This window comes from Mastomys coucha, unplaced genomic scaffold (genome assembly GCF_008632895.1).
Source record: "Mastomys coucha isolate ucsf_1 unplaced genomic scaffold, UCSF_Mcou_1 pScaffold9, whole genome shotgun sequence".
NCBI classification, from domain to species: domain Eukaryota; kingdom Metazoa; phylum Chordata; class Mammalia; order Rodentia; family Muridae; genus Mastomys; species Mastomys coucha.
Genome location: NW_022196915.1, coordinates 40,702,254 through 40,723,107, shown reverse-complemented (window position 1 = coordinate 40,723,107; position 20,854 = coordinate 40,702,254). Strand labels below are relative to the sequence as shown.

Genomic DNA, 20,854 nt, shown 5'->3' with positions numbered 1-20,854 from the left:
CCACTGTGCTTTAAACATTTAAATATTAGAAAAATTTGTTAGTGTGTGTGTGTGTTCCAGGTCAGTGGCTTGGAAACGAGAACCTTACCATACCCTGTACCAGGGTATCTTGATAGCCCTATTTTTTTGAAAAAAGTAAAGAAAGAACAATTGGCTTTTTTAAATTAAAAAATTGCAATTAAAAATTTCATCAGCCGGGCAGTGGTGGCGCACGCCTTTAATCCCAGCGCTTGGGAGGCAGAGGCAGGCGGATTTCTGAGTTCGAGGCCAGCCTGGTCTCCAGAGTGAGTTCCAGGATAGCCAGGGCTATACAGAGAAACCCTGACTCGAAAAACCAAAAAAAAAAAAAAAGAAAAAAAAAAATTTCATCAGTTTTCCCTTTCCTTCTTCTCCCTCCTGTCTGCTCCCTGCCCCCAACAAACTTTCTCTAATTCGTGGCCTCTGGCCTCTTTAATTGTTGATAGATGTGTGTGTGTGTTTGTGTATGTATGTATGTATGTATGTATGTATGTATGTATGTATGTATGTATACACACACAAGCACACATTGGTATTGGATAGCTAGTTGGGGGGCTTTTCCCTGGGGAAGACTGTCTCCCACTCTCAGTGTTCCTTGGCTGCTGCATTCTTTGTTTAGGGATGGGGCCTGTTTGACTCCCTCCCTCGGTGTTAACACGTCTTTCGGTGTCTTGTTCAGGTCTAGTTTCGGCAGCCGAGTCGGTGAGACCTCGTGGGTGTAGCTTTCCTCACATTTCTAAGGAAGCAATGTCAGAGCATACCTCCTGTTTCTCTGGTTCTTACCATCCTTGTGCCCCCAGCCCCTCTAAGATGCTCTCTGAGCCTTAGGTGCAGGAGCTGTGCTGTAGATGGATCAGCTGGAGCCGGCATCCCATGACTCTGCATATTGATGTGGTGTGGTTTTCTTTCTGTATGCATGCGTGCATGTTTGTGGGCGTGTCAGAGGACATCTTGGCCGGAGTCAGTTCTTTCCTTCTACCATGTAGGTACTGGGGTTCAAACTCGGGTCACCAGGGCTGGCCTTCGTATACAGAGTCATCTTGCCAGCTTGTCTTCTGATTTTGCCTTATCACTGAACTTTTGACCCACAGAGCTGGCAAGGTGGTTCAGAGAGTAAAGACACCTACTGTGCAATCCTGGTGACCTAGGGTTGACCCCAGCTTCCACACAGAGGTAGAGAACTGATTCCACTAAAGTTTTCTGACCCTCACATTACACCTCAGCACACCCTCCTGTCATGAGATTGAGCAGTACAGTTCATGCATGGGAAGTGTCACCTCAGCAGGTGACCCATGTCCACTCATGCTCCCTGGAGTGTACCGGGCTCTGGCTTGCCATTCTAATCCAGTCCTAAAGAGGAACCAAGTAAGTGCACACAATCACGGAAGAACCACTGAGGCAGAATATCAGGAACTGGTCTGGTTGGGGGTCCTGCCTATATGGTGGCTGCACCTAGCACGGAGACTACGTGTTCACAGTGTTTGGTGGGAGATCAAGGCATTAGGACTAGTCCACCTCGGCCTTATGTAAGCCAGTCCATATGCTTCCTAATTTGTAAAAGGGGCAGAGAGATACTCCGCCTATGGCTCTGGCTTGTGAGGATCGAAGGGGGCAACATTTGCTTTGGTGTTGAGCAAGCACACACTATTGTGACTAGGGACTTTAGGCAAGGATGCTGCCCGCTCATGTGATCTGGCACATCATCGGAATAACTCAGCCGGGGTCAGCAAGGAGAAGGAAGGAAACCCTAGGGTCAATAAAAATCATGTCTTGCAGTTTCTCTGACCACGGTCTTTTAGCTTTACCTGAGGTTCTTCCTGCCCAGGCTGACCATGAAACAGACCAATTGCTCCCACAACCTAAACCACATTCTTTGATCCACTTCACTCTCATGTTCTGCCAGCCCCATCTTCTTCCCTCTGTATGTGCTCCCTCATCATCTTCCATCTGTATGTGCTCCCTCATCTTCTTCCATCTGTATGTGCTCCCTCATCTTCTTCCATCTGTATGTACTCCCTCTGTCTAGTGGTTTCCTTTTATTCTTGGTTGATAAATTTAATGTGGATGTTTCAGAGAAAAGGTGGCACTGGACAGCTTAACAGCGGATTTTAGGAGGGCTTCAGAACTAGGATCCTATGGCTTCTGGAAGGGAAGTATGTTCAGATTCCCAAGGCAAACACACCCTGGGTTTGTCTCTCAAAGGGGATCCTTTGGGAAGTTGTGGGACACACTGGCTGGAGGAGGAGGGATGCTGCTCAGAAAACCTGCCTGGGGGAGGTGCCTTGAGACACTGTATCCTGCTACTACTGACTCAAGGAGTCCTACAATCAGGGGGAGCCCCTAGGGTGCCAGAGAGGAGGGAAAAAATGTATCTCTTCATGGGTGATACAGTGAGAAGCATCAGGGAGACCATGGGATACTGTGGGGTTCTGTGGTCCTGAAAATTCTCCTCTGTGACCTTCCAAAAGCTGGAAGCTGGAGGTCATAGAAGGAATAACAAATGTGTGTGATAGAAGCTGCTGGGGTCACAGCCATGGGAGAGGTGGCCATCTGCTAAGCAGGGACCTGGTGAGCCCCAAGCCTACATGAGCACCGGCATCCTTAGGCAGCAGGCTGCTTTTATCGCAGCATGGGGGAGCATGGGTGCATCTGAGCAAGCAGTCAGCCTTGCATGCAGGATTTTGGTCCATCCTTTCGCTCATTCTGACATCCCACTGCTTTATGTCTGCCACGGGATTTCGGTTTGCTGAGCATTAGCATACCCATTATCTCCTCGACAACATCGAGAGAAGTAGGTGGCCATGCATTTTGGGCTCTGTGCGAATAATGAAAAATGGAGACAGAGCAAATTTAAATGTACCAGGAAAGAAGGTTGGGGAAGGACAGTGAAGCTTACAGACCCTGCTTTGCCTGACCCCTGCCTGCCTGAGGAGTGCCAGGAAGGTATTAACAGAGGCCATAAAATTACAGCCATTACGTCTCCCAGGCTCACACACTGCCTGGACTGTCTGTGTCTTGACTTTAGGCACTCTTGAGTTTAGTTTATACACACGGAGGTGCAGCAAACCTAGGTTTTCCAGCTGGACACATTTTGACAGACACCTACCTACTACCCCTATGTGCCCATCATCCAGATTCCAGGTCAATAGCCCTGAATTCCAAACCCTTGCCCCCCTTTCCCATCAATCCCTTCTCTCTGGAGACACCCAGAGTGTAGATACCTGTTATGGGTGATCCCTTTGGCCTGTTTTTACACTTCATCTGAGTGAAGTCAGACTCCCTGAAACCTGGCACAGTGCCTGCCCTTGACAAGTACCTCGCTGGAAGAAAACATTCGTTCCTAAACTACCCGAGAGAATGTTGGTGCAAAGTGGGAAACTGAGGCTATGTGTTTACACATTACAAAGAGTGAAGCCATTGATCCTGGGCCTGCCAGGTCCCCATATTGCATCTCCTGGCTTCTGGAAAGCCGGGTAGCTTCTTTCTGGGTTTCTCTTGTAGCTGGGTCTCCTAAACTTGGGCAAGCAGTGCCCCCTGCTGCCTGAGGGCCTGACCCTAGACTCTTGGCAGGGTAAGAGGATCCCATAAGTCTGGAGTCCAGTGACTGGCACAGGGAAGAACCTTGTGAAACAGAAGTCACTTGTCATTTTATTTTCCTTTGAAAAGAGTTTTCCCGTAGGCTGTGGGGATTTTCTTTATCCAGAATAAACACGCCAAGGGAGAAGCAGTCTTTTGGTGGAGTACTGCTGCCCCCGTGTGGCTACTTTAAGACACTACAACAGAGTGGAACTCCCAAGACGGAAGTTTTTCAGGTTTCAGGTTCTGTGACTTCCTTGGACCCGGAGAGACCGATGTCCACTAGGGTTACCTCTTGACACTTAAGTTTCCTCCTGGAGTAGAAATGAGAGCGTACGGGGCTTCTTGTGGAAGGTATCCGTTGGGGAGCCTTCCTTAGATGCCTCTTTCACAACCCGTCCAGAACAGGCTAGGCTGGACATAAACTTTCTTCCTTGAACTAAGTATATAGAGTGGTCTAATTTGGGGGCAATAGAAGTCAGGGGAGGGGGACTTCTTGGGAGTGGAGCAGCAGTGCCTCCTCAGCCGGCTGCTGCGCATGGGTGGTACCACTAAGACCTGCAAGCCCCACCCAATGTGCTCGGTGGCCTTCTTTTTTGCACCTGTGGTTGGGCTGCGGTGTAACGGCCCAGCCTACCTCTTCTGGGCACGTGGCCCGGAGAGATATTATCTCTAACTCTGTATTTTTAACTCTTCTTTCCAGAGGATGTGGCTTCTGTGGGAGAGCTTCAAAGGATGCCCTGTTTGCCCATGTCAGCAACCATGACGTCATGGAAGTGGGCGGCTTGTTCAGACCCAAACACCTGGAGGGAAGTGGGAAACTTTTTCCATTTCCTGTTCTACTTCTGGCTATTGATTCAATATCTGACCAGCGTACCCATTTCAGGGTGCAGGTGTCTGTGTGATTCTTGGAGGAATTCCTATGCTTTGTGTGTCTGTATGAAAGGAGGCCTAAAGACGGCTGCATTCGAGTGGCCTTTAACCAAAGCAGGGCTGGCGATCGGTTACACTGCCCCTGTAGCCAGTGTGTGCATCTGCAAGAGCCACAGTATTTGACAAGTCTCGCTTGCTCACCTCTGGGAATATCCCTTGGGGACCTAGACTTTACATCTTGTTTCCTCTTGTACTAAATAAACCGGAAGCCTTTCTTCCCACATGTTGCTTGAGGAACTAGGTTTCAGGGGGTTTGTGTGGGTCACCGGGAAAACCGAAATGGACATTAAGTGACCTTTGGTCCTGGATGTTGGTTCTCATGTCTGATCAGAATTCAGACTTTTAAAAGCTGGTGTTTCTTAGTAACCGTCCTCTAGGATTGAATCAACAGTCACGAGGCTAACATGAGTCTGAACTCTTCAAGGACCCACCACTCAAGTTCTGATTATTCTAATAGTTTTTGCCAAGCCTCTATTCCTAGAAAAACCGGAACAGTGGCTCACCTGGCCTCTATGAACGTCGCCTTGTTTCCTCTCAAGATCAGTTCCCTCCCCAGTGACTTTGTGGACCCTCATTGGGTCATCTGTTGGTGTCTGTTGGGTGCCAGGTACTGCACTAGGTACAGAGGACCTGCTGGGGAGCGAGGTACTCCTCGGATCCCAAGGGCCATCATGCTCCCTGGCCAACATGTCACCTGGTAATAAAATGATATTAGGGTTTCCCATGAGATTTGGGAGTTGGGTTTTATGGTACAGCCAAAACCAAAATGAGACAGAAATAAACTGCAGCTTTCACCCCGATGCTCACAGCACACACCTGTCCAGCCTGCCTGTTGACTGAACTTTGACTCCAGCTACACTGGGAACATCTCAGAACACCTTCCACAGTTCTAGCCTTGGAACATGAAGGGTCCATTTTTTTCTGCCTTCAGAGCTGGCCTGCATAAAGCCCTTTGAGGGAGGAGGGGCATTTGTCTAGACTCTAGAGGTATCCATTTTACAGCTGGCCCTGGCAAGGTGTTTGCTGGGGTATGTGGGTGCTTTCTCTGCATGAATTGGTCCAGACTGGTCTGGGTGCAGTGGCAGCCTTGTGACCATTGTCATGTCTTCAGGTCATGTCTTCAGGTTTCCTCAGTAGCCTCTTCCAGACTAAGCAGTGGTTGGCCCAGACCCAGATGGGACGTGAAGGAGTCTCTGCCTGTTCCCCACACTTGCTCAGACCCCGTGGAGACTCAGCCTCAGCTCTGAGGGCAAGTTCTTGTACCGATTGGATGCAGAGTTCTCTGGGGGTGATGTCGATTCTGATCTGTTAATGGCCTCCTGCCTGCCTTGTCATGGCCTCACTCGGGTTGGAACTGGAAGGAGGAAGATTTACTCATTTCAGCAGTGTGGGTGACCCTTCGGCTCCCTGCCACATCACCTCACTCTGGTCCTCAGATGACTTTAGGGTTCTAGTGACCTGTGGATGTTGCTCTATGGGGGCACTGGGCTAGCATGGTTCAACAGAGGCTGGGCATCTTTCACGGTTAGTGGGGAGGTCTGTCTTTGACTCTTATACTGCCTTCTGGGCTGTCCCATGCCCACAAGGTCTCCTTCAGCCTCAGCATTGAGGTAGCCAATTTTCAGGAGCGTGAGTTCCTCAGCCACCCACGCACTTTCTTTGCCTTTTTTTTTTTTTTTTTTTTTTTTAGAATAAAGTGAATTACCACTTTAGGAGGGGAAAAAAAAAAGACAAACTAATTTGCCCTAAGTTCTTAATGGTTGATAAAGGCTTGCTGCACCAACCTTCCCATGGGCACTTTCATCTAATACAGGGAAGAGAATGGTTTAATTAAAAGAAATTCCCAGTGGTCGTCTCTGGCATCGTGTCAGACACGAGAGGAGGGGTTTGGGGAGAAGGCTTTTCGCCCCTCCTCCCGTGTGTGTGAGGGTGGCCCTGTCATGGTGGCATCTCCTGAGGCCTTCCCCTCCACTGATCTCAAAAGGCTTCATTGTGGGCTAGAGATGAGGCAGTTTAGAAACGGTGGGGTTCTGTGGTCACTCTAATCAGGGGCAGCCAGGAGTGGGGACATGGGTTTTTTGCCGTAGTCTCCATTCGCAGCTGACATTTCAAAGGAGGTGACCCTCAAGCTCACAGGAGGGAGGGACATGCCCTAGATCACACACTAAAGCTGGTCAGCCCCATCTCTATGAGAAGAAGCAGGCCTGGTCACCACGGGGAGGACTAGCATATTTCTCTGGCTAGTGTGGGTCATAGACACACAGGTGAACCAGGGAGGTACTGGGCGGTGGCAGTGGGTGGGGGTGGGGGAGTCCTGGGAACTAGTAAGCACTCGATTTTGGCGTGAGCTGGTCTCTGACGCGTACTCCCCTCTGAATCCCTGCCCTTGGGGAAAGGAGACTGACGGAGAGGCTCCCTCTCTGCAGAGGCTAGTGAGAGCGTAGGGCGTCTGCTGTCCTTGGCCAAGTCCCAGCCGTACATTTGTGAGGCTAAACACAGTTTCAGGAGCAAGCTAATCTGAGTGTGAAAGAAGGTGTCCCTGGAGGGCAGGTGCCAGTGGGTGAGAGCCTGGAGGGCACTTGTCATCCTTGACTGGTAAAGTTCAGCTACAGGTCAGAGCCTGCCCACCAACCCCCCTGCTGTCAGCCTCTTATGGGTGACCTCCAGGTGTGGCGTGAGCGGAGACTCACCCTGGCCCTTGGCACAGCTGCTTAGTGGGATTTTTAAGAGGTCATTCCAGGAGGTTGAATGGAGAGGTTTGCTGAGGTAACTGGAGAAGTATGATAGGCCTGTACTTGGGTTTCTCTCAGCATTGTAAATGCCCCCACCAAACCCAGTCAAATAGGATCACAGTTTCGGTTTTTCTGAATCACCTTTAATGAAGTCATGTGGCTATAGAATAATATACAATGTGGCTCAATACACACAGTAGCAGGGAGGGTCTAGACAATGAGATAATTTCTACACCTTGATGAAAGAGTAATATGCATTTCTTTATGGATGCTTAAAAAGAAAAAAAAAACCCACACACAAAAAAACAAACCCATGTTTTTTACAACATTCTCCAAGAGATTCTACAGGGGAATCTGTCATGGGGGGGGTCTTCAGATCCAGGAGAAGCCCCACCCCTGCCTTTTCTGTCAGCAGCAGTGAGGGAGCTGAGTGGGTGAAGCAGCAGTTAGCTCTCCGACAACCTTCCTTACAAATCTAGGAGATCCAGTTGGCGGGATCGTGAATGGGGGCAGCCTTCTTTATGAGGTGGGAGGGCTCCTTTTGGCTTGAAGAGAGAGGAGGAAGGAGCCTGGGAGTCAGGCTCTTTCAATCTTGCCGACCTGGAGTGAGGAAGCACAGAGATCAGGCTTGGTACCGAGGACTAGGACCCTCACCGGTGTGATGGGGATGAATTTATCAGGGGCTGTGCAAGGTGACCAGGAAAGCATGATGACTCCAGCCAGGCTTAGGGCTAATGAATATTTAATATCTTTGAATATCATGCTGAGAGAGCTAGGGAGAAAGCACACAGGAAGGGAGTGTATACTCTGAAAGGCAGGGCCGAGGCACGTGGTACATGTGCATCAGGGTCAGGAGTTTTCTCCTCCTCTATTCTTTGACTGTGTGACCCTTGATGTGACTTGGCCTCACTTTCATTATTTCTAAATGAGCGTGATCTAAGCTGTTCTTCATGTATTTTAGGAGAGTCACGGCTGGACCAAGGATGCTGAAAGGATTGTGTTCTTCTAACCAGGTGTTTCTGGGCACTGTTGCAACAGTGTTACAACTTGTAACAAGTAGGGGGTAGAAAAGTTCTCTGGGTCCAGTTTTAAGATTTAAAAGCAAATTTTAATCCGAGGGCAGTGTGTGCTCAGGGTTGGGTCTTCCTCTGAACCCACACCTCTAAGCCTTCTCCAGGCTTTGATGCCTTCTTACCTCAGCTGGACCACAGCCTCAGCGTCATGAGCAGGTTAAATCCGGCCACTTTCAGCAGGAGGATTCGGAGTCCCATTACTGACAGGTTTTGAAAGTTTAGGTTCATATCTGTAAAACCAAGAGGTGGTAGCCATTAACGGTATGTGCATGAGAGGGCTGTACAGCAACTCACGATGATATGGACTTTCCCAAGAGCTGGTTAGGCCGGGTGAAGGTGGGAACCTTCAACCCCCAGGTCCGCTTCTTTGAGCTTTTGCACACACCCCAAGGCAAAGGTATTTGTGTATTCCTCCAGGGTAAGGGCATTGTGTTTTAAGACAAAAACTACCAAAAGGATTCAGTCCATATAATATTGTGAGGCCCTGTATGGAGGGGCATGGGGTTGGGGGTAGATGCTCAGAACTTGTCATAATGTTCTAGGCGGGCCCCTTGGTGAAACAAACCACAGATGTGATGACTCAGTAACTAGTCTTGTGGAACCTTTGCCTGAGGCTATGTGAGTTCTACTTCCTTTCTAGAAAGGAATTCCCCTGAGATGTAGAGAAGGCCCAGTGTCCTTAGAGTGACTTGGTTAGTTCAGGGCTGCTCTGAAGGGACTCACAAGTTCCACAGTGGTATATGAAGTGGCTATTCTCACAGAGGAACCCATAGAAGAGACACCAAGGCTTGAGAGTGACTCACAGGCCTTGTGAAGCTGGAGGGACTGCTTGTTAAGTACTTAGAATGGGAAATGATGGTAACCATGCTGGGGATTCAAGACAGACCCTGGGAAGCTTAGGGTAGGATTGGGAATACTGTTCCCACCCCCAGGCCCACCCCCCTCTCCTGTGCCCTAAAGGTTATTACTGGCTTCTCACCCCGCTGCCCCCAGCATCACTCAACATTGGTCAGATCCTTCTCTTACCTGTTTCAAAGCTTTTCTCGGTCAACTTGGCATCACAGGGAACGTCTAAAAGGAAAAACGAAGGCATGTTCTTAGATTCTAAAGCATGTCAACTGTCCTACCACAGGCTGTTGTCAGGAAAACATACCACAGCTTTTCTGGAATTCTCTGGGAGAGAGCCGGGGGACATATTGTCCAAGGATATCTCTCTGCTGGGGCAAAGGTCCCAGTAGGCACTTGTGGGCACTCTTTTATTCTTTCAACAACTATGGGCTGTGCAAAGTACATGCTGTATGACATGGGCCAAAAAGTCAAGCTAGTCCCTGGATCTGGCGGCTTTCAGTGAGACATATTTACAGTGACTAGGGCCGTATATCTTCATGTACTCCCCCAAAGTGTTGATGCCCAAGTTTGCTCCTTTATTATCTCTTACTTAGTATATGGTCCTATTGCGGGAGATGCTCTGCTGTTTTCCTTGATGCCGATTGACTTATCTCTGTGTGGGTCTGCCTCTAAATCCTAAGTGGTGTTGGCTGCTGGAGTCCTGGCATCGTCTGGTGGGGCTTCTATCACCTCTCTCCTGTGTTCTCTGTCTTCTGCTGGACCTACCGTCTGCCCTCCACACACCACTCAACTTTATGTTTATTTCATTTAGTTGTTTTTGGAGACAGGGTCTCCGGTAGTCCAGGCTGGCCTTGAGCTTTCTGTGTAGGTAAAGATGACTTTGAAGGTCTGATTCTCTTGCCTCCACCCCACCCCCCGCCCCCCGGGATCTGGCCCTCTGTCTATGTCTTACAACTCATTTCCTGCAGTTTTTCCTTGTTTTCCTCTTTCTCCTTTCTTGGGCTTTGACCCCTCTGGCCCGGGCATGGCTGGTCCCTCTTATCTTTTAACTTGTATCGTGATAGCATTTTCTCTGAGCTGTTCTTTCCATAACTCTAAGTTATTGCATATATTAATTGCAGCCTGATGTCATTTACATGTCCCTCTGCTGACGGATGGTCTTCCTTGATTAGAATGGAGCACCCTCCTCCTCATCTGACTCCTGTACCCACACTATTTGGCAGACATAGGAATCAGGGCAGGCGGCTGGGGGAGGGGGACAGGAAGGGCGTGGAAACCGTGCCTGGGAGAACAGAGAGGGCACGTGGCCCAAGCAAAGACAGGAAGGTGAGCGCTCAGAATTGTGAAACTAACGCTGGGCCAATGTCCTCTGTAATGTTCTCTTGCCTGCCTTTGTGACTGGCTAGGACAGGGCACAACACTCCTTAGTGACACAGGATGTGGAATTTGCTGCCTAACGATGAGGGTGAGATGGCCCAAATCAGCTTTTGAAAATCATAGATTTGAGCCAGGCCTCTCCCGAAGCAAGGAGACCTCTGGGGCACCACTCACCTGAACTGGGGTAGGAGGCGTTCTCTTTGAAGGCATCTTTGCAGGTGAAGCCTGTTTGGTTGCTCCAGGCAATGACCCCATTGCTCTTGGAATCCATAGCCTTCAAGTCCAGCACAGTTTTGTCAGAGATGAACATTTCAGATGCCTTGGTTTTCAACACATTGACTTGGGAATCGAAGTCGGTGAACAGGCAGAGGGTGCTGTTCTGAGACTCAGGGTCTTGGGAATCTCTCAGCTGGTACACAGCAGGTTCTGGGTTCTGGATATCTGTGGGCCAAGAGGACTGATGTTAGAAGATTTTTTTTTTTTTTTTTTTTAACTTTTGGGTCCTAACTTAGGTCAGAACTCAGATGCCAGTGACAGGCAAGAGCAGAACTCTCTGGACTGGCCAGTCTTGTTCACAGGCTTTACATCGGAAATGACATCTTAAAATCTAGCTGCCCATGATGGACTCAGGCTTAGGAACAGGCACAAGTCATAAGTGCCAGTCACGATCAGTAGTCCCTCTCCAGGGCGTCCTTTCTGGTGTGTGTGTGTGTGGGGGGGAACCAGAAAGGAAGGTGGGACCACTAAACCATCTTGTCATTTTTCTACTTAACAGGATCTTCAAGTCCCAGTGAGTCTAGTCAAACAATTTTGTTTTGGCAGGACAACAACTAGCTTAGAAAACAAAGACTTAGATGTGTCTCTAGATGTACTCTCCCCCAAGTAGGCTGGACATTGGTGAGAAACGAAGGCGAGTGAGAGTTTGACATTAAGTTGGAAAATCTCTCACATCACCAGGCCATTTCTCTCTCATTGATAAATGTTTTGAGTAACACTCGCATCCCAGCCCTGTCTCTACAATTTACTCCCGACAGCCTAGATTAAATCAACAGGCAGCTGAAGTCTCAGACTTTCCACCTGAAGATGGACACGATGCTTCACTCCCCTTTCCATCCAGGCTGTTCTGAGAAATGACTATTTTTCCAAATAAAAGTAACTGAATAAACAAACGTGCCAGGGTTTCACCATGAGAACATACCACTTAGCAAACCAATCACACTGTCTCTTTATTCCAGGAAACCGAGTGCTACCTGAGGCCTTTCCTTGGTAACACACCAAGACAATTCTTTCCTTTTTCCAAGGGATTTTGTTTTTAACGTGACTCTCTCAGACTATTTCCCCACCCCCTCCACCATCAGAGGAGGAAGCAGAGGCTGGCCGGAGGGATTAACACACCAGACCACCTAGAGAGTTTCCAGCAGGGCTGGGATCAGAAGCTCCTGTCCGGTGGTTCTCTCTCCCACAGTTCTTAACTGATCACAGGAGCCAACCAGGGTGGCCTTGGCAATGCAGACTTCCAGCTGGATCCTAAACCAAAGGAATCAGGCATTGGCGCCATTGCTCAAGGATGCTGAGTTAAGACAAGAGCTGCCTGTAGCAAGCAAGATACTGCATGGAGCAGCAGAGCTGGATGGGTGCCATGGTCAGACATGGAGCTCTGGCCCCTTTTAGGCAAATATTTAAGGTCTTGCCACAGAGACTTTCTAGTGTTTAGACCCTTTCATTTTCAGCCCCATAGATATCTACTGCAACCCCACCTTTCCCCCTGAAAATGAGAAACAAATCCCCTTTAATTAGAGGTTTAATTCGGGGGTTCTGTCTCTCAGAACCCCGCAGTGAGAAACATTTCTATTCCAACCTGGTAAGAAAAACACATTTTACCACTGATGGCATCAGAGGTCACTTTAGCAAGACTGGATCAATTTTCCAGCTACACATTCAGCTGTTGTGGATCCTAACTTGCCATCATAATTCAAAACATACAGAGGCGCGTGTCTGAGTGTGTAAGTGCTGTAGGTCCCCAGGGGCATTGCAATGATGGAAAGACTCCCTCACCACTCAACCTGTGCTCTGTTCTTAAGTACGGGGAACCTAGGAATAAGAGTTAGTGACACAGATGTGGGTCCCACTCAGGCTTGGATAGCGTCAGGAAACAGCACCACTGCAGGCTTTTCGGGAAAGATGGAGCCCCTATCTGCACACCAGTCCTAATGCTTCCTTACAGTAACAACCCCTGGTTGTCTCCCAAGGAGGCTGGGACAGACTCACCTAGAGTCTGATGAAGACGGAGGGGTGTGTGTGCGTGTATGTGTGTGTGGGGGGTGATTCCTGGCTGTGGAAAGACCGGATCCCTCTCACCTCACGTCTGGTCTGCTTACTAAACTGGATTCTCAGCTTTCTCATGGCTGGCCTTGGTCCCAATCTCTGTGTTCCCTGGGACGTTCTAGTATTTCCTATCTCCACTGTCTAAGAAGGCTCCTTTTTCACCTTGTTCTCTTAGTCTATTTTTACTATCAGATCTGCCTACACAAGCCAAAAGGCCTGTGCCTTCTTTATCCCAAGATCAAATTTTCTTTCTTGTTGCTCCTTGGTTGGAATTCTACCTCCCTCCTCTGTCTTACTTACACAGATCTTATCAATCTGTCAAGGCTCAACAAATCTTTTCTAGCACAGAAAGCAGCCTCAGTCAAGGATACCTTCTCCTAGGACCCTGGCCCTCTGAGTCTGTTTGTCTACACCAGCAGTTGCCCACCCTCAAATAGTCTGTAGGTTGTTAAATGTACAATTGTTCTGAACCTTTGTCTAGTTTCTACACTGTCTGAGGACAGGTCTGACATCTATCTGTCTTAGGCTTTTTTACTCTCAGCCTAACATTATCTAGAATGATAGCTACTTAGAGGCATTTAAAAGTGTCCATTGAATGATTAAAGTCATCTTTTAATGAGTTTGACCTAGAGAAAACACAGATATTTAAGATTGATAGTGATGCCTTCCCCCTTCGTAGACCTCTGTAAAATAATTAGCATGATACCCCAGTCATCCTCACCCTGCCATGGTAACAGCGGACATCTCCAGAGAGGGGTTAATGACCATGGCCTACTGGGTTGCAAATGGTGCCACTTGGGATAACTCACCAGGTATTACTGTCACTTGGGTCCCTTCCCCGAATGTTAATTTACCACTTAGTCCTCCAGCATTCACACTGCAGGGGACACCTTTACAGAAGCTCAGGTGACCTACTCCTTAGATAGAAGGAGAGCACTGGTCTCTCAGGGCGGAGAATCCCAGCCCTGAGACTTAGCTCTTCTACTGTCTTGGATTACAATTCTGCCTCTGCTACGAACAGTCCTTCCTCCTGTCCCATTCTACTGTGAGGCCCCAAGCTGAAAAGTCAGTTAAGTGATTTCCATAAATTCAGGAGAATTTATGAGATCAAAAGTCCTTGCTCAGAGCAGCAGTTTCTGAGATACTCCAATGGAAGGATCTAGATTATCTTTTCTTTTTTTTTAATTTTTAAATTTTTTTTAAGGATCTAGATTGTCAACTGCCTTATGATTGCCAAGGGTTCAGAGCAAGGATAATGTTTCTTTAGTACTTAGTGCTGGGTGCGATGGGTTCTTTCTAGAAACATTTATGATCCTACTACAGAAGAAAATACCAGAACTCAAGCCAGTGTCTTGGACAGAGAGGCAGAGGGAGTACTTGTACATTCTATCCTTGACTCATTCTACGTGGATGGTGGATTGCTTAGTTTGGTTTCGGCTCCAAAGATTAGTTTAAGGTTAGAGCTGAATGCCCAGTACGGGTAAGGTCTTTGAAGCAGACTTTCTGACACCAGTCAGAGCCCACTGGCGTCTCAGGATTTCTCTAAACTGTTCTGGAGTTCTTGGTTTCTTACAACTTCTATCTACCAAGGAAGCGGTTGCTCGCTCTCTTTACTACAATATAAACCTTGTGAGGCAAGGCCATGATAATAGTACCAAGGATGTATTAGACACTCTCCCAATGGAGGCGTTGTTGTTGTATGAAGGCAATATCTTACATGATACCGAATGACGTGGGAATATCATTTTGTTGTTGAAAGTGGAAACACTATTAAATATAGCTGGTGAAGAATTCAGTACAGGTCTACCCTCCTCCTCACCTATCTTCCTCTCCATCCTTATAAAAGGTAGCACACTGGCCAGTCACAGGGCTCAGCCATTTTACCCTTGGGTGCTGGTGCTGGGACTCAATTCAGTTCTGAGCAAAGTCTCTGGGGAACTGGTGTCCCCTTACCATACTCATTAGCTAACCCAGGAGTTTAACTACCTGCTGCAATAAAAGAGAATTTGTGTTTGCCATTAACCCGTCTCTTCCTCCCGAAGGGCACTTAGCTAATTTCCTAGATGTTCAGGTTATCTGCTGCTGATGTTATCAGCCTCTCTTGAAAGCACTGAGCATGTGCAATTCTTTTAAAAAAATTTTCTATAAATTATCCTGTCTAGATTTTCATTTATTCAATTGGCTCTTGGCACTTCTCTGACTTCAGTACAAGAACTGGGAATATTTTAAGCTACCACCAGAGCCTGTGGAAATAAGAAATCATATTTTGTGCATCCCAAGATTTGCTAGAGATTACACCAATAAGGCACCAGATCTTTTTGCTCCGGCCATTGGCACGATCATACTCACGTGGGCACACAGCCAGTCTGGTCCCTGCTCCAAAGGTCAACTTATTGAAGCTACCAGATAACACACAGCAGAAAGGTGCTTTACAAGAATTCTAGCCTGGGTTGGACCAGCCTCGACTGGGACACTCGTCTCCTGCCTCAGTTGGCCGATTTCCCTCAAGTCAGTTTTCCTTTGATGAAAGTGAAGTCTCACCACAGATCCCTTTTCTCAGGAGTAGCCCCATAGACCTTTCCCTCAGCCATCTTAGAGCCAGCAGAGCTTTCATGAAAGGAAGTTACCCATTCTGGCATCGATAATACAATTAAAGATGGAAGAGGCACCTTGGGAGAGTGTGAAGAGACAGGGATTAATTGCAAAATGATTTTAAAAAGTACACATTGTTTTCTTTTCTGACACGGCCTTGCTCTGTAGCCCAGGGCTGGCCTTGAACTCATGATCCTTGTGCCTTAGTTTCTCGAGTGCTGGGATGATGAATGTGTGCCACCATGCCTCGTAGGAAATGGAACTTGAGAGAAGACTGCACTGATGGCTCGTGGAAAACTTTGGCAAGGCTTAGTGACAGGACTGAGGTGTGGGAGGGCCCTCCCTTAAGATGGCATCTGTAATTCCCTAGGGTACACATGGACTACAATTATCCTGGCTAGGGAGTCAGGAAGCTCTGCCTTGTACTGGCGTTCGTTGTATGGGACACAAACCCTAAAGTCTGAGAGAGCTCTCAGTGGGGACACCATAGAGCCTCATTTCTTCTAAAAAAGTAATCTAAGGCCCAAAGATTAGAAATCATGTAATGCATTCCAATCCTGAAGACTGACGATGAATATTAGCATTTTAAAGTCTGCAAAATCTTACTATAAAGTAAGCCCGGGCTCCTCAAGCTTACTATTTAAGGGTAATGTTACTATCCATTAATATCTCATAGATGTACATGTGTATTTATTTTGGTCTTCGGATATGCCTTCTCTAGCTCTAGGACATTAAAATTCCATTCTAAATGCTAGTCTAATTTTAACCATTGGGTTCTCTGTGCTCCAAATCTGTTCGCTCTCCTATTCACTCCTGCGGCCACAATTACGGGGCTGATTGTTTCTTTCTAATTATTACAAGACAGCTTCATTTCCTCCCCACAAGGGCAGAGCACCTAGGCAGCTGAGCTGCGTCTGCTTCTGCCCTCCTCAGCATTCTGAGCCTTCGGGGTCTGCACACACAGGACGGTATCTCCCCAACAGATTTACCTGCTAAGAATGATGTCAACTCGAAAGCCTTTTCCAAACACAGGTTTTTGAGCTTCCAGCCATAGTTCACCCCATGCCCGGGAGCTGGGTATTTCAAAGATGACTGTAATGCCAGTGGGATCATGTCCTCCGTGTACCTCTTTCCCTGGTGGTCCCTCAGACGGACACACAGACATCACGTCTTTATCACCACATCTCTTCCTTTTCTGCTGAACCCTGTTTGTGCTGGGTTGTCCTTACAGATGTTTTTTGTCGTTTTGCCTCTAAACGCTGGTTTTCCAGAAACAGGCTGGGCTTTCTAATCCAGGCTCACTGACCCTTGGCACGAAAGAGGCCCTTGGTGAAGCACACAAGCAAACAAACTCGAACAGAGGAGCTTTCCCTGGAGAGATGGGATGCTTCCCCTGCTGGCTTTTAAGGCCATCTAAATTTCTACTTCTTGCTCTGCCATACTCCACGTGGGTGGACTCTATTGTCTCCCTGCTCTAAAGGCCTAACAACTTTCTCTGTTGGAAAATACTTACAAATGCCAAACACAACATGTTTTAAACAGTGATTTCCTCTCCACTAAAACCTTCCTAAAATCTTCTAGAAGGCACTTTTGAAAAAAAAAAAAAACCACTGATTTAGCGTGTGTGTGTGTGTGTGTGTGTGTGTGTGTGTGTGTGTGTGAGTATGTGTGTGTGTGTGTGTGTGTGTGTGTGCGCCATTGGGATGCATGTGAAGGTCAAAGGACAATCAGTTTTAGAGATGACTTCTTGTTTTCTACCATGTGAATTCCAGGGATTGATTTCAGATCACAGACTTGAGGAGCAAGCAGCCTTGCCCAGTGAATCACCTTGCTGGCCAGGAGGCATTCCCTACTCCCAGGAATCATGAGTTTGAAATATACCTACATTGCAGGCATTGTGCTGATGTTTAGCAATGTGAGCTCGAAAGAGCAAAGATTCTGTCCTGTAGAGATTAAGGCAGGAGGGTGAATAGAGGTATGAGGCTGTCTGGAGAAGTGGCTGGCTAGCCCTTTCTTTGAACTCATTGTAGCTCCTTTGTGCCTACCTAGCGTCCTGGTAACCCTGGTCATGACAGTCTGTTTAAACTTGTGAGGCAGACACTCTGGATTTCCTGGTCTTCCCTCCCTTCCTTCCTCACGTCTAGCATAATGGTTAGGATAGAGTTGCTCAATAAGGAGCTATTGCATGGGTAAATGCTCTAAGTACTCTCTTTTCAATGCAGGCCTGACACTTATGTCTATTTAACTTGCCCTTTAACTTCTGTAGGGTCTAATTTTTTTGATTCGTGTTGTTTTTGATGTTATATAGGCTTTAATGTCATAGGCTTTTGCCTCCCTGTCTCTTAGCTGAGGATGGAGTTTCTTGACAGTGTGTCCAAAGTTCACTATCTTTGGGAAGTTTAATTCATCATCTTTTATGAAACTGGATGGTAACAAAACCAAAAATAAATCTTTTGTTACACTTAGTCACAATTTCTTCTCTGATAAAGATCTGGGAACCACAAAAGGGGTGGTTAATTCCCCTTGGCAACTGCCTTAGAAAATTCACCAGTAAGCCAATGGCTGGGAATTTAGAATCCGAATCAACTGAATCTTATGAGGAAACACATAAATTTAGTTCAGGAATCATTGGTTCATCATGTAAGCAAGTGAGCAGAGGGACTTTTGAAGGCCAGGCACTTACTTGCATAAACTTGGAGTCTTGTTCCACTCCCGAAAGTGAGCTGCCCCACGACCTGTGCCCCCCACCCTAGTATGGTGCAGTACAAATACCTGCCCTCAGAAAGGGCCAGGACAACTCAGAGTGTCTCAGGAAACAAAACATTTTTATGGCCTCCCTCATGGTTTTAATATTCCTCTTTCTTTGTAGTTAATACCCAGTGAACAGTCTCCTAATATTTCTCTTTCCCTCTCCAAAGTTCCTGCATCTTGCTAACACAAGTGTGACTTTACCTAGGTCCCAGAAATGTTGAGTCACTCTGCATGGCTACTACTATGGCCAGAGGATCAGGATGTACAAGGTTGGACCAAATCTCCTCACTTGGGGAAGGAAAAATTTACACCCAGGTAACCTTTGTGGTGTGGGGGACTTCCTTCACACTAATAATAAATATTTTAGTCAAATAGGTCTAACTCAACTTCAGTTGTGTTTTTCTGAGCTATGTGGTCTTGGGCAACTTGCTAATAATCCCAAGCCTCGGTTTAACTTTTTGTTTTGTTTTGTTTTGTTTTGTTTTGTTTTCTTGGAGACAGAATTTCTCTGTGTAGCCCTGGCTGTCCTGGAACTCACTCTGTAGACCAAGATGGCCTTGAACTCAGAAATCTGCCTGCCTCTGCCTCTCAAGTGCTGGGATTAAAGTTGTGTGCCACCACTGCCCCGCTGTAATGTAATTCCTATCAGTGCTTTACATGGGGAAAGGGATTGAGGCTTCTTGAAGCCATAGGAGGCCTGGTTTTTGTCCAGGATTCCTCAGCATCCTGGCTGTGATGGGGGTGGGGAGAGGAGGGAAGGGAAGATCTCATTGAGTGGACAGGAGATGGTGAGTTTCTCAGACAGGGGGCAATAGGGACTGGGTAGCTCTGGGTCTGCTACGAAGAAAAGTTCTTCAGAGACCTGACAAGAGTAAAACCTCGGTTCTCAAATTTGGATATCTGTCCTTTGAAGCAGAACCCTTATCCATTATTCAATGCAGCCTCATTAGACCTGACACACCGACAGTTACTCCTCTTCAGCAAAGGAGTCTGTTAATGAGTGCAGACCACTCCACTCTCTCACTGTAGGACGCCCTTCCCTAACATTCTGCTCACAACAATTCCCCAATGATTGTTTCTGCAGTACTCACGTGGATGAACCACGAGGCTGGTCCCTTTTCCAAACGTAGGTTTGTAGTTTCCTCCCGAGGTACACAGTGAGGAAAGCCTTTGATGAAACCTATCTCCTGTGACCTCCCTTTGCCATTGGTCCTGTTGGGTTGGGGCAGCAATCCAGGGAAACCCTGGGCCCACTGGGCCCCTCACCCAGTTCCACTAAAAACCTATCACTTTCTTTTCAGCATAGAAGCAGGAAGATCTGGATACCACCGCGATCAATCACCTGGTCCGTGGGGGCAGACAGTCTGGTCTGATCCTAGGGCTTCTGAAGGTGCCATGGGAGTTGGGACTCTAGGGATATTACCCAGGCTGGCGCTGAAGCACCCCTAAACTTCTGTCAGAAGCTCTCTTTGCTCTTCTCTGGTTTTCCTTCCTGAACCCTGAAGGTTTCCATTCATAGCTTTCCCATTATGTGAGAGTCCCAGGCATTTGATTCCTGCAAAACCCTGTCTGACCAAGATTCTGCAAGGTTAAGGCCCTTCCTATGACTCGAGTTATTATCCTGGTCTCTTTACAACCTGGAGACGGGCACCCAACACTGTCCGATCATCTTTATTTCCAGTGACCACGACTCAGACAGGGCCTTGTTTCTATGAAACCCCAGAGAAAACAGTTGCAACTTTTGAAAGACAAGAGGAAATGGAAGTCCTAATGCCTCCTTCAGAGATGGAAAAGCTCACAGAGATCACAGACCAGGCTGCAGCCCTAAGCTGGCATGGGCACTCCTTGGCCCTTGCATGCAGCTGGCTCACTATTGACCTCTACCTGCGCTTGAGAATTGTTAGTAAAAGGCTATGTGGCTCTGCTGAACTCAGGGTGAGAGGAGGGGGCTGGGACTTGACAGTACTGACTGGGACCTCAGGCTGCCACAGTCACAGCAGCAAGGTGTCCCCGAGGTTCCTTCCAGCACTTATTTCTGTGATCCACTGTAAAATTTGAAATCAAGCCTCAAGGAATGGTAGAGGAAGCTTTACCAAGTAAACGAGGCCATCGGAGATGCGGGATAGAGAAGGTAGGAGGAAGCAAGGCTAGAGGAGGCTAAGGGCTGCCTGAGAACCTCGTTTGTGAGTGACATCACAGATGGATGGTATATGCTCTCCATGGCCTGGAGTCAGGAGAAGGAGCTACCAAGGTGAAGGAGGTTATCATAGAGGGCCATTTGTGGCAGAGGACCGAGCTCACTTACTTGGTATCACCAATACTTGGGTTCCCTGCCCCAAAGTAAGTCTGTTGTTTCCATAGCCCCACTCTGAGTAAGTGCTTCACAAAAACGACCACATTTCGGCTCTACCCTCTCATGGACACACCCAGAAAGAGGTGATCTTGAAAGTTCCTATAAGGAGTGGTATGAGGACTCAAAGGAGCCCTTGTCATGAGAGCAAACAGTGCCAGCCCCCAGTGATACCCACGGCCTCCATTATTTCCCTCATCACAGCCACCAATGAGCATCACTTTTCCCCTCATCTTGGAAAGAGTCTTTATGAAACTTTGTGAGTGAAACACTTGCTT

General features: G+C 47.6%; 1 gene segment (V, D, J or C); it reads right to left on the bottom strand.

The window, feature by feature from the left end:
* Positions 1–7,380: 7,380 nt before the first annotated feature.
* Positions 7,381–20,854, bottom strand: part of LOC116084800 — a 556,508-nt gene continuing 543,034 nt past the window's right edge. The window contains 4 exon segments of the C gene segment in view: positions 7,381–7,859; positions 8,455–8,562; positions 9,359–9,403; positions 10,733–10,999. Of these exon segments, the coding sequence occupies positions 8,456–8,562; positions 9,359–9,403; positions 10,733–10,999 (419 nt within the window).